The sequence below is a fragment of the Solanum stenotomum genome, chromosome 1 (assembly GCF_019186545.1).
Source record: "Solanum stenotomum isolate F172 chromosome 1, ASM1918654v1, whole genome shotgun sequence".
NCBI classification, from domain to species: domain Eukaryota; kingdom Viridiplantae; phylum Streptophyta; class Magnoliopsida; order Solanales; family Solanaceae; genus Solanum; species Solanum stenotomum.
In genome coordinates this window covers 96,480,337-96,494,812 of record NC_064282.1, presented here as the reverse complement: position 1 = coordinate 96,494,812, position 14,476 = coordinate 96,480,337, and the positions used below count along the sequence as shown (strand labels likewise).

Below are 14,476 nucleotides of genomic sequence, written 5' to 3'. Positions count from 1 at the left end.
TACATTCAGAGTCAGATGACATAATTATCATTTAACGTCAAGTTAAAACACAACTTTATGTTTTGTGTCTATATGTTATATATACTCTCACCAGCTAATTTTAGTTTAATTTTTTTTCCTATATCATTATAATGCTTCTTTATATTATTAAGACAAAATTAATTATGAAATTAGTTAATAAGCTTGCTATAATTGAAATCAATAACATAAAAATATGTCATAAATAAGAATTCATTCATTTGAAGACATTCCTTAAAAGAAAAATAATAATAAAGAAAGACAAAAAGACAATGACAATATACGCCAATAATTGCGTTACTCCAACAAACCAAAATTATAATATAAAAAATTACTCCCACTATCACCATGCTTTTCCTGTACACAATTCTTTCTAATAAAAATAAATTAAAATAATATTTATTCAAATCAATTTATATGCTTTCATTAATTAACTTGTATATTCGTAAAACATTTTGTAACTGCTTTGAAACTTTGATTAATTTAAATTCACGATTTATAAGGTCTATTAACAGAAAAAGAAAAAACAATCGCACTCCCCTCTTTCTTATTTATATGTCCTTATTAAAAATAAATACTCCTTAATATTTGTCATTTCAAAAAACTAATGCATAAATGATATTATTTTTCCTATTTTACCCTTGTAAGTTATTAGCCTTGAAGCATACATTTGCCGAACATAGAAAAACTAAGTACATTGATTCATCTTCATTTATTGAAAACTAGACCTCAAGAGAACAATAAATAAATGTATAATGATAAACTTACTTAATTTCTTAAGAGACGTGAAACTTAAGACGATGACAACTAAGTAAGAATGGAGAAAGTACATTTAATAACAATAACATACCAATCACCATGTATTTTATAATTGCGATACGAGGAGGATGACATGTATTTTTACTCTTCCGAAGGTAGAGTAATTTTTCTGATGGATAATCAATTCAAGCAAAACATATGAAAATCAAATATGTAAAAAAATTATAATACTGAAGCAAGTCATGCTGATAATAGTATAGACGAGTATGATAGCCGAGGTAGCGAAAATAACTTAAAGCAATAAAATTTGGCGAACAAGAAAATAATAATAACAATACTAATAAAAAAAATCAGACAATACTAATTACCTACCAACTTTCTATCCTAAGTTTTCGTAATTTTTTTTATTTTTATGCAATTAATAAATTTTACCATTTATTATATTTTTTTAATATGTTAAATTTTTTTCTATAAATACCTTATAAATATTTTTCTATAGTTAGATTATAATTTATAAGTTCAAAATTCTCTCTAATTTTTATATATAATGCCAACTACTCAACTCATACACGCCTCCCTTATTGACTACTGTCTCTCTCTGTCTAGAAGTTTCTCTCACTACCCTCAGCTATGGCCGTCGTTGAGCCAACCGCCGACGCACCAGAAAATCCTCTCCTCCGTCGCCGCAACTCCGTTACGCTTCCTACAAAGCTCAGCTTACCTCTTCAATCATCGGCATCAACTACTACAGCTACCGCCACGTCATCGGCTTCGTCTTCGTTGACGAATTCGGTAAGCGATGATTTTGAGCTTTTCTCAATTAAGCCTGTATCGTATACTTCTCTGAGGGATCTATTACCGCCGGCCGCAGTTAATTCTCCCCGGCCTTTGGCTACGGCTAACAACGGCCAATCAGGTTCCGAGATTTCAATCCGGAATCGACTTGTGAAGCAAGCCGCTTGGGCTTATCTTCAGCCGATGTCGACTTCGCCGGATTCAACCGGACGGAGCTTATTTAGCCGCCTCTGGTTTTGTTTTCCGGTTAACAATCCCGTCGCCGGAGTAATCGAATTCGTTGATCGGCACATTTTTGCTCCTTTGAGTAGAGCTGTTGATTGGATACTTCGTGCTATTCGGATCCGGAGCTCCAGATAACAACAAATACAAATAACCCGATATACAGAATATATAATCGTATTGAAATTCGATTAAAAAAAATAAATAGGATCATAAATGTACAACGAATTTCATTTTTCTCTATGTAAACCATAAAAAAAGGAAAAAAATTGATTTTGTTTTGTTGTCATTTTTGATTATTTACAAATTACAATGTACAAATTTTGTTACTATTTCTAGTTATACTATTTAGTTGGAGTGTTCTATATTTGGACCGGGTGGAATCCATATTGGGATCCGAACCGGGTTCGAGATAATCCGGGTCTAGGTATCGAAGATCCTCCGGATCCGAACTGGGTTCGAGATAATCCGGGTCTAGGTATCAAAGATCCTCCGGATGTACTCGGACCGTTTCTGGTTTAGAATATGGACCGGTGAGAGGAGTAAGACCGCGGAGATTGTGGTGGTTGCCTCCTATCTGATCGTGGTGATGGTGGTTGTGGTTGTCTCCTGTCGGATGACGGCTTACTTCTCCGGAAGAACCCGAATGACGATGATGATGATGACGATGATGATGGGGCCGAAGGTGGTGGCGGTCTACGAGAATGGTCAGTACCATTTCTTTGCTGCAAGAATGAGTCAAATTTTTTATAATCACATAAATATTATAGAGCGTGACTCGATTCGATTCTTACTAATAAGCTTAGTCAAACACCTTCGTAAGTTTTTTAAGACACGCAGAGAGGAGGAAGTAACGAGGAAATAAGAAAATAGATTATGATGGTGATAGTGGGAAAATGAAGTTTTAAAATAAAGGAATGATTTGTGAATATAATTTTTCTGTTATTTTTCATTTTTTATTGAATTGTATGATTGTTTTTATGAATTTTACGTAGGGTGGAAAATAGAGAATTAAGACGACCTATGAAATTTAAACGTGTAAGATTTGTCTCATTATTAATAAGTTCCTTGTAATTTAATGTGAAAGCTTCGTTTGCAAATACGTCACTCCCTTCGTTTTAATTTATGTGTAGTAATTTGTCTGAATACAAAATTTAAGAAATATGAAAAGATTGAACCATGTAATGTATGGATGTTGGACCGGCCCAATAAGTAGATTTCCTAGAGCCCAATATGGAATTCGATTCAAAAGGTCCTATATTTTTGAAAATTTTGAAAAAGGACTAATCCACACAAAACCTTTGATGAAAACAAGAAAATATGTTGTTTTTCCTAAAAGGACAATCTAGTGTACTAAGCTTATGCGTGGGGTCAAGAAAAGGGCTAAACCATAAAGGTCTATTATACATAGTCTTACTCTGCATTTCAGCAAGAGGTTCTTTTGAAGAAAACATACGTCTGATATCTCTAATATTTTAAAAAAGGACTCATCCACACACAAAACATTCACGAAATCAAGAAAATATGTTGTTTTTTCTGAAAGGACACTCTGGTGCGTGCACTAAGAAACCACAAGGCTCTATTATAAGCTCTGCATTTTAGCAAGAGGTTAATATAGGTCCTATATCTTTGAAAATTTTGGAAAAGGGCTAACCGACACAAAACATTCCCGAAATCAAGAAAATATGTTGTTTTTTTTTCTTAAAAAAAACAGTTTAGTCCACTAAGCTTATGCGCGGGGATCTAGAAAAGGACTAGACTACAAGAGTCTATTATACACAATCTTATTTTGCATTTTAGTAAGAGGTTGTTTCGAAGATAATACGTAGGAAGAGAATGTATAAGATGAAAGTACCTCAGAGCTAAGCTGTGAATCTTTTCTAGATGGAGAAGCAAAATCAAGCAATTGAAAGAACTTTGCTTGTCCCAATTCAGTGCAATTTTGCCAGTAATAAATAGCCAAGTCAAATGCCCTTGTTCTGAACTCTAGAAATCCCCTGTCAATATCTGGTTCATGCCTTGACACATATGGTTTCAATAATGTATCATATATGTATCTTGTTCCCTTTGTTTTTGGATACCATAAGTATATTATAAGTGCCAATTTTGCTTCACTGTACATTGGTAGCCTGAAATAACACAAAATGGAATGTCAAATGCAAACCGCACACCATAAGGCTTACAGTCTAGTGATATCGGTCAGAGTCTTTTGGGCGTGTGAGTTTGATTATAATCTTTTTATTTAAAAGAAGAATGTGCTATGTTGTTTAAACTCTTCAAAAATGACGACGGATGTGTCTTGGATCCTTCGAAAGTAGTGCATCTTTGAAGGATCTGACATGAGTGCGCCTTCCATTTTTGGAGTCAGAGCAACATAGGTTTTGTGTATTGAATGGAAGGCTTGGAAGTCGAGGCAATTTGTAGACTACAAAGGCGTATATAACCTAGTGATGTCAATGAGTTCTCCACGCAATAGGTGTGAGTTTGATTTTAAAAAAATAAGAATGTGAATTGAAGTTTCATGCTATGTTGTCCGGACTCTTCAAAAAAGTCAATGGGTGCATTCTGATTCTCAAAAAGTACTTCATTTTAGAGGATCTGACATGAGCGCGATAACATTTTTTGGGAGGCTAAGCAATTGGTAGGTTTTCATGTATCAAATGTTAGACCTAGAAGTCTATGCAAATTCCATACACAAAAAGCGTACAACCTAATGATATCAATGAGTCTTCCATGAAATAGGTGTGAGTTCGATTATAATAAAATAAGAATGTGAATTGAAGTGTCATGCTATGTTGCTCAAACTCTTTTAAAATGTCGACGGGTGTGTGTCAAGTCTTCCAAAAGTACTGTATTTTGGTGGAGAATACGACAAAAGCACATCGACATTTAGAGTTTGAGCATATTCTTAGATTTCATGTATCAGATGGAAGGCCTAGAAGTTTATTGAGTTCATACCATGTCATGAACACATCACCAATGCTTTCAAATATTCTCAACAGTGCCACAATAATCCTGAACAAGAAAAAAAAAATGAATTAGAACTAATCGAAACGATTCACCTACAATTGAGGGAAAATTAGAAGAAATGTAGCAAAATTGTTGACTCTCTCTTGCCAACCCCAACAAACTCAGCCTCGCTCTATGTTACTCAGACTCTTTAGAAATATAGTCGAATGTGTGTCGGATCCTTCAAAGGTTATGCATCTTTTAAGAATCCGACACTGATACAACAACATCAGAGGATCCGAACAACGTAGTGTCACTTCTAATGTAAGATACAAGTAGAAAAGGACCAAGTCAAGAAAGGAATAAAGTTCCAATAGACCAAAGTATGCTAGCTACCATTTACTTTCTAGAATCTCATTAATACTTCTTTTTCCATGTCATTTTCATATGGGTAGTTGTAAATTGCTAACTACTCTATCAATTAGTATAGGACTAAAAGAATAGACTTTTGATTATCATTGGTTGACCTAAAGTTTATCTAGGGAAAATAATTTGATTAGAAGTTATAATTAGACTCTTTTTTTTAATTAATCAAAAAGCTTGAACATGTCAAAAGACTACTCAATACCAATCATTTCTACAAATCCCTTTTTGCCAACTTTGCTTTCTTGATGGTTCAACTCTCCCACCCACCCCACCCCCACCCCCACCCCCTCCACCTCCTCAATTAACAACCCCACCACCCCCAAGATAAACCAAAAATAATACTTTATCCATTTCATTTGTTTGACACTATTTCTTTATTACAACACATTCTACGTGACCATGAGGTTATAGGTTCAAGCCTTGAAAACAGCCTTTGCCAGAAATGCAAGATAAGGCTGCAAACAATAGACTCTTGTTATCGGGCCCTTCTCCGGACCCTCTACACATGTTCAAAACTACAAGTTCCAAGAAACTCATAAGCCCACACCTTGTTATACCATTTTCACTCTACAGAATTCTGCGTCAAGGCAAACTACAACAAACGAAAAAGTACAAGAACAAAGTTATTTACCAATATTGGCACCAAAATCTGAGTTCTTCAATTTCAACTCTGTTCTTCTCAATAGTCTTATAACATTCAAAAGCAGGATATGCATATCCAAGAACCAATCTGTCAAAAAACCAAAAAATCACAAAGCAAAGTTCAAAAAATACACTATAAACCCCACACATACAAAACAAAAAGCAATAAAGCTCAAAAATCCAAAAGACAAAAACAGAAGGAATCATCAAAAGCAATAGTTAAAACAAGAAAACAAAAGATCACATACACTAAACTGCTGGTGATGAGTTCTCCCAACATCTTTTCTTCAAAATACCTAAACAAAAAATCAACACAAAAAACTCAAAATTTATAAGAAATACACATTAAAATTGAATCTTTTTGATCAAACTGTAATATTTTTTTTTTGCTGAACTCAAAATGGGAGATACCCAAAAGCTAAATTACCAAAAAGAAAAACTTGGGTTCTTCAAAATACCTAAAAAAAACAACAAAAACAATCAACTCATTAGCAAAAATTACAAGAAATACCCATAAAAATCAAATCTTGATCAAACTGTAAAAAAAAAATAAAAAACTAACTTATTAAACTCAAATGAGAGAAACCCAAAAGCTAAATCACCAAAAAGAAAAACTTGAGATCTTCAAAAAAACGAAAAAAAAATCAACCCATTAGCACAAATTATAAAAAATACCCTTAAAAATTGAATCTTGAACAACTGTAAAAAAAAAATTGCTGAACTGCAAATGTGAGAAACCCAAAACCCAAAAACTAAAAGGGAATATGTTATACAACTAACAAAAATTAACACAAAAAAACTCAACCCATTAGCAAAAAATTCTGAAATAAAATACAATAAAAATGGAATCTCGAAACTAAAAAATGTGAGAAAAAACTCAGAAACTAAATTACCAAAAGTTGTAATTTTTTACCTATAAGAGAAATGATTCAAAGGGGTTGAACAATTTGAAGGGATTGAAATTTCTGAATAAAAATGATAATTTTTTTTTATAATATAGTTACTTTTGTGCAAAGAAAGGATCTTAAATTCTGGAAAAAAGAATATATAACTGCAAGGGGAAAACGTGAAAGAAGAGGAAGATGGAGAGAACAAGTTCGTAGTATTTGTTATTATTGGAACGTGTAAGGTTTATATATATATACACAATGATTTGGTAGGGTGGGTGGGGTAGACCTACTATTTTTTATTCGGTGTCTGATATTTAATTTGCTGCTCAATTAAGAAGTTTTGCGTTGATAAGTAAAATATTTCCTAATAAAGACGACTTCTTATTCAATAGTCGGATGAGATTCTTATTAATTGTTATGGTTTTCTCTATTATTTTCTTGTTTCTTAATTTGAGTTTGATATACAGGAATCGAGGATCTTTTGATAATATTTCTTTATCTTTTCGAGATAGTAATAAAGTATGCATATATTTTATCTTCCCCAAACTCTTACTTAATGAATTTCACTAAATATATTATTGTTGTTATGATTTTGATGCAACAACGTATCATCTAAGATTTCTTTTTTAAAAATGAAAAAATACTTACTACTATTTTATCATAATCCTTATTGAGCATCTTGGGATTTAAATTTTTTTTATTAAAAATGAAAAAATATTTACCACATAAGTATCCTTTTTAAGTATCTTGACATTTAAGACTTATGATTAAAAATGTTAGGATATATATTATTTACCATGATCCTTTATAAGCATCTTGATATCCAAAACTTTTGAATAAAAATAAAATGATACTTATTATTTTACTATGATCTATCGTCCTTATTAAATATTTTGACATTTAAAACTTCTAATTAAAAATGAAGAGATAATTATTATTTCACGATTCTTATCAAGTATCTTCATATTTAAAATTTTTAATTAAAAAAATAATATAAAAAATATTTATTACTTCATCACGACTCTTAACGTGAAAAGGTGAGGGGGATTTGGATAAAGTAAAACTTAGAAGAGAAAGGCATTTGACGATTTCTTAGGAGGGACGCCTTGTATTTTATTTTTATTTGTTTTTTAAAAAAACCAGTTATTTTTATTTGATTTTTAAAAAAAATCAGTTATTTTTATTTGGAATTTTTTTTTTTTTAAAAAAAAACAGTTTTTCTTTTCTCATATATTTTACAGGAAATTGAGTGAAAGTGGATTTCTTGGGATTCTTTCTTCTTTTTTTTTCAAACGGCGGGTTTAGCGGTTGAAAGTCTCGTGGTGTCATGGGATAATTTTGATAATATTTATTATTTATTCAAACAGAAAAGGTCAAAATATACCGCTAATATTTTGTAATTTATATATATATATATATATATATATATATATGGAAGAATGTGTATGTTATTTTATCCATACCTGAGACATTTTTGATAGATTCTCGATTCAAATTAAACATATTAAAATTAATTTTTAAAAAAAGAAATAAAGTAATGAAGTAACCATATAAACTTTTTTTTCACCTTTTATCATATTGACTTATCACTTAATGGATGGTTGTTAAGTATTATTTTATAATATATCGTATTGTATTGTTTTATTTTAATGAATATAGTGTTTGGATAGGTTGTATTGTTCGTCATTATATAATATCGCACATTCATAATTTGAATGATAAACCTATAAGAAAAGTAGGGTACGGGATAGAGCTACTACGAAAAAGTAGAATAAAAGATGAATGATTATTAAATAATAAATAAAGACAGAATAAAAATAAAATATTAAGGTAACAACGCGATTACACTAAATTAATCGTTACATAAAATGGATCTTTATATTGTTACCTAACGATGTATTTAAACCATACGATACAATAAACTTTAAATGACAATCAAAACAAATATTATATTTAAACTAACAATACAATATAATTCATCTGGTAACAACCATCCAAACAAAATGTAAATTAAAATTAATTTATGTAAGACCCTTGAATGTGTATATGAAAGTTTTAGGTTGTGGTTTATAGAAAAATAGAGTTGAAAATTTAAAAATAGAACATAAAAATATAGGAAAATAAAGCATGAAGAGAAGTTTCATAGAAGAGAATATCAATGGAGAAATGAAGGGTTTAGTTGAAAATTATTTGCTTAATTTTATTATGTTTTGGACTCAATGTTTTGTCTCAATTGGCTAGCAAATACATTTGCTTAATTTCAATGTTTTATTATTTCTTATTTTGATTTTCTATTCGATGTATAGTATCTGTATTGAAGTCCAACAAAATCTAAAGTCGAGCATTGCAAAGCCTAATTCTCTAGATATCTCCTTCAACAAGTTTTTATTTTTTTATTTTCAAGGCTCGAACCTGAAACTTCTGATTAAAGATGAAAAGATCTCGACCATATTCTGTCACAATTAACAACCTATGTTGACATTGTTTTTTTTTCTTTTCTTACAAGGGCTTTTATAACTACTTTCATATATCTTCTTTGGTCAAATTTACCACATTTTTTTTTATGTTTCATTGACCCACAAATAAATTGGCCTATGGTTGTTTTTATCAGCCTTTTGGAAGCTTCATGTGACATAATTATGAAGTTCCCCCCCACACATTAAAAAAAAAAAAAGAAGAGGCCAACGACATAATCATAAACAACTTAAGTTATATGCAATGAAGATACGAAAAATATTTAATGTATAATTAGGGGTTAAAACGTTTTAGATTGATAATATTTTTTTAAAAAATTATGGATTAATACACACGAAAAGTCAAAATAATTTTGAATTTCTATTTCATTGCTTCGAAACTTCAAAAATAGTGTCGTGAATTTTGTATAGGCTATGAATATCGTTTAATAGATCATCACGGATGTAACTATATAGTTTATGTTCTAGATTCAAAGTTTGTCTCAATTGACTGCATCAAATACTACCCAAATTAATTTTCTTTGTTGCAAATTTGACCTCTTAAGTGTGAAGGACTTTGATATATATTTTTATATTTCATAGATCCTAGAAGTAATTAAATTAATTAATCAATGATTTGGACTAATTATTAGTCATAGGAAGCTTCATGTCACATTATTTGAACTATGTACAAATATAGGGATCTAATTACCTTGTGGCTTACACTATCCTTTTAAACATTTTTTAGTTCCTCTTTTTACCCTTATCCCACATGTCTTAAAAAAACATTATCAGAAGTTTCGTGTTTGATGCTTTTTAAACCCTAATTAGTCAGGATTACAATAGAAATTGACGAAGACTAGGCCAAAAAAAAAGATAATTATTTTAATTCTAATGTGTTCAACATAAGTTGTACTTTTGCCACTAATAAAAGCATGTTGAATTTTAAATTAAGATGGATTAAAAGAAAAGGTCACAAGTTTATTACAAATTAGTTGCAATAAAGACAAATTGGATTAATATCTTTAGCTCATATATGTACTTTTAGGATAAGAAGAAACAATTATTCAATATTTTTTCCTCTTTATTAGAACCAAAATATACAAGATGAGTTTGCTTCTTCATATCAACTTGGTAGGTTTTGTCCATATATAACAATTGAGTACTATTATTATTATTATTATTATTATTATTATTATTATTATTATTATTTAATATTTAATATAAACTTTGATCCATCCACTTCCTATTTATAAATACCTTCTTTTAATTTTCCTATTTAAAGACAAACATACTTTGTTTTGTTTTAACCAAACAAATTAAGGTTGTAGCGAGGCAGTAAACCACTTTTTGATCCTTAATTATTAGGGTCTCGAGTGTGAACTCTGAAAATACTGAGTTATTTTTGATATATAGTAAGTATTTTTTCTCTTAAGTAGAATTTCCTGACGTGCATTTATTATAATCGAGATTAAAAGCATATATCGGTTATCGTGTGATTTTTTTTTTATAAAAAAAAAAACATGCTTTATATTGTAGATAGAGGCAAAGAACTAGTGTACTTTTTATCCCATTCTAATTATAATTTAAAATGATCTCATGAACAGTGGGTATCATGATCTCCATTATGAGATAATTAAGTAGTTGTAGCTTTGAGACATGAATGGAGATTCTTAAAGAATTAATTAAGAAATAGTATGTATAGTACGTATGCAGATCTTATCCTATCTCGTGAAAATAAAAATAAAAAAATTCGAATAAAGCCCTTAATTATATTGATTATAATTGTTTTTTTGCAAGATGAAAAGAAAATAGATCTTAACATTTTCAATCCATCGTCCAAAAAATTCACTTGCCTAGCACTGATATACATTTAGAATATACACTAATTATATACAGATTCTACATAGTGATTATATATTAGATAAAATTTCTTTTTTAAAAAAATATTTTTTATTATAGACTTTGTTGGATTTTTTATTTACTATCTAGTGTTCGGTATTAATATTGGAGTTCGACTTTATCAGATTGTTATGTGTAGTAAATCTCTCAAAAGATAATCACAATTCACAAGCACATCTTTTTTGGGTCATTTGTAGAAGGAATTAAGGAAATAAAGGTTGGAGATGCTTGCAATAATTAAATTATATAACAATTTGGGGTTAGAGTTTGTTAAAACAACTAACTAACTACAGTAGGCCAACCTAAAAGGTGCTTTAATTTGTTATTTTCAATTAATCAAAAAATTTCATTATACTATCAATATATATGTATATAACTTAAATCCTTTCATTTATTTGTTTTATTTTCTAAGCAATTGATGAGACAAAGGGGTCGTTCGATAGTTGGTTAGAATTATACAATTATTAATTATATGGAATAACTTATTTTACATTATATTCTGTGTAAGTTAATACGCTAATTTCTTCGTAGATTTCTAAATTACAAACCAAAGGAAAGATAATTATTTTATTTTTGTCATCACATTACTTTATTGATTTTTATGCCTTTATACACAAGCTAGTCTTTTGTTTGCTTGGCATACACGTAAATGGTTGACCGTAAGACTTTAAATTTGTATTTTTTTCATATCAAATTAGTTATCGTATTTTTCTTTTATATGCTTTTTAAGAAAATACTTTCTCCATTTCAATTTATTTGTTAAATTTTGACTTGATACACCTATTAAGTAAACAATGATTGATATAATGAGTTTACCATTTTACTCATATTAATTGACAGGTCCCAACTCCCAAACATATTTACTCACTACATTTTTCAAAGATATTAATTCAATGTTAATAAATTGAGAGTATGATAGAAAAAAAATTGTCCTTCTTAAATTTGTCAAAAATGACAAGTAAAAATAGAAATTAAATTAAGAAATATTTGATAAGTAAATCGAAACGTAGTAAGTAAATAGTTTCATAATCATATATATAAATATACAAAATAAAGGTCAAATTTAGATATTTTTATGAATTAAGAAAATGCATGCTTCTATCATCGCTTGATCACCTAATTTGGTTTATTAAGTAAGATTATTTAATAGCATTAGAAAATTAAGTAAAGTTAGTTATGTTAGGTGAACCCTCTTTCATGCATGGAGAAAATATTAGAAAAAAATAAGAAGAAAAAGAATGTGGATGTAGGAGTTAAATACTCTTTTCGATTCAGTTTTATGTGAAATAGTTTAAATCGATACAAAAAAATATTCATGGTCTATGTTATAACATTTATATGATTATAAAACTTTTAAAATTTATAGTTTTAAATATGTCGTAATATTTGTGTGGTTGTAAAAGTTATTCATTAATTAAGGATAAAATGAGTAAAGTTAAGTACAATATTTTTTAAATATAAAAACAATATTCTTTTGTAACGGATTAAAACAAAACGCATGTCATATAAATTAGAATGAGCGAATTAACTTTCACCTATTGATAAGACAGTCATACTTTCTTCACTTAAACTAGAACTTAATCTAGTGGCTTAGTGTAAAGGGTATTCTGATGCACAAAATATTTCACGTTAGCTGGATTTAGAAAAAAGTGTTTAAGGTGTGATGTAGTCAACATATCCTATACAAGCATTAATAATTGTTGTCAGAGCTCAAACTCGTGACTTGGTCCAAGCTAGGCTTCCCCTTCTAGTAGACTTGGTCTTCTTTTGGACTCATCTCTTAGGTTTATTTACATAGTCTATATACCACAAATTCAATACAACACATCTTTTTGATAGTTCATTGACCCTAGAATAAATTAGTATATAGTTTAGACCAAGTATAATCAAGTCATTCGAAGTTTCGTGTTATATATACCATAAAAAATATGATGCAACAGATCGATTAGTGTAGATAAAAAAACAAAGAGTAGTGATCACTTAATTAAAAGGCCAAATCAATTAATAAACAATAATCTTGATTTTGATGTTTAACATAAAAACTCAACTTTTTCATAAAAGCATATTGGATTATTAATGAGTTAAGATGGATTAATTAAAAGAAAAAAGCTAAGTAATTATTTATACGGTAGGAGGCCACTCTGTTCAATAATTCATCCCAATGCATATTGATATTGAATTTATCGTTAGGTTGTGTCGAGTTAAATTTATACTAATTTTTTTCCCTGCAAAAAAAAGACTTCTTTTCCCTCATCTTAAATTTGAGAATATGAAGTCTAAAAATTTGCATATATTAATACGAGTCTTTGAGATAACCGTCTTTTATTTCCTTTCTAGGTATCTTTCAAAAAGTCTTTGATTTTAATATATTGACAACAAATAATTGGAGAATTAGAAACCATATAATAATTAGCAATTCCCATATATTATAGTTTAATAATGAAGTTAGGTTTCAAGAAATTGAATGTTGATTCATCAACTTAATTTTAAATTAACTCCTTTAATTTTTGTTTCCTTTTTTCCTTCCAAAGACAAACTTGCTTTGTTTTTAAGATAGAGGCAAGAATTTTTGTACCTTTTATCCTTTTTAAAAAAAATAATAATATCATGAGTGGGAATCATGATATTCACTATATAAATTGTAGCTTTTAAATAGGCATGGAGAATTCCATGAGTGCTACAAGAAATGTCAATGAATTTATAGATAAATTGATACAAAATTGACAGAGTGGGTTTTCATACTAACAAATTAAGCATTTTGCATATAACATATTGAAACAAATGACAAAATGAAAGTCATTTTGCATATAACATTTTGTATATCATTTTGTATACAAAAGCATTTTGCATATAACATTTAATTTTGTGTATCAGATGCAAAGAACATTTTCAGCAAAATTGGAAAAATCATGTTTTATTCAAGTATATATATATTATAGACATCAATTGGGTCTAAACTACCTTCCTATTATTCTTTTTTATTTTGTCTTGCTTTATATTTTAGCGCAATTAAAAAAAAGAAGAGTTTTTTTTCTTTTTTTTTCAACTCTTTAATTCTAATTTTATATGTGATAGATAAAAATTCACACAAAATTAAAAAATATTTTAACACATTTTATATATCTTTAGTAAAAAATCATAAAATCTTCTTTAATTTTTTTTTGGAAATCAAGATAAATTCAAAAAATGCAAAAATGAGACATGTTGCCTGTTTAGCCATGCGATATGAAATCATGATATAAAATCATGATATGGAATCATGAGATGAAATTGAAGTTTTGTTTGGACATGCGAAATGAAATTTTTGTGTTGTATATTTTCTCATAAACATAAAAATCTCATAAGTTGTAAAACTATTAAAATAGCCCCAATTGTTTATTTAATCTTATCAATTTTTTTTTTTTTTTTTATAAAATCACA

General features: G+C 28.9%; 2 protein-coding genes across 4 annotated transcripts; one reads left to right on the top strand and one right to left on the bottom strand.

The window, feature by feature from the left end:
• Nucleotides 1-1,345: 1,345 nt before the first annotated feature.
• Nucleotides 1,346-1,953, top strand: LOC125865458 (uncharacterized). The gene has a single exon (XM_049545659.1). It carries the CDS (start codon nucleotides 1,408-1,410, stop codon nucleotides 1,930-1,932), a length of 525 nt encoding a protein of 174 aa, XP_049401616.1. The 5' UTR covers nucleotides 1,346-1,407; the 3' UTR covers nucleotides 1,933-1,953.
• A 331-nt stretch (nucleotides 1,954-2,284) lies between these two features.
• LOC125865417 (putative HVA22-like protein g) lies at nucleotides 2,285-6,906 on the bottom strand. 3 transcript variants are annotated; one of them, XM_049545624.1, is made up of 7 exons: nucleotides 6,725-6,906; nucleotides 6,236-6,269; nucleotides 6,060-6,103; nucleotides 5,801-5,899; nucleotides 4,753-4,809; nucleotides 3,650-3,923; nucleotides 2,285-2,519 (listed from the first exon to the last, which is right to left on the bottom strand). In XM_049545624.1, exons 3-7 carry the CDS (start codon nucleotides 6,089-6,091, stop codon nucleotides 2,313-2,315), a joined length of 669 nt encoding a protein of 222 aa, XP_049401581.1. In that variant the 5' UTR covers nucleotides 6,092-6,103; nucleotides 6,236-6,269; nucleotides 6,725-6,906; the 3' UTR covers nucleotides 2,285-2,312. The 3 variants fall into 3 exon arrangements, with proteins under 3 accessions (XP_049401581.1, XP_049401573.1, XP_049401588.1); XM_049545616.1 differs by having other exon boundaries at nucleotides 6,060-6,107; nucleotides 6,239-6,269; XM_049545631.1 differs by lacking the exon at nucleotides 6,236-6,269 and having other exon boundaries at nucleotides 6,060-6,107.
• Nucleotides 6,907-14,476: the final 7,570 nt, after the last annotated feature.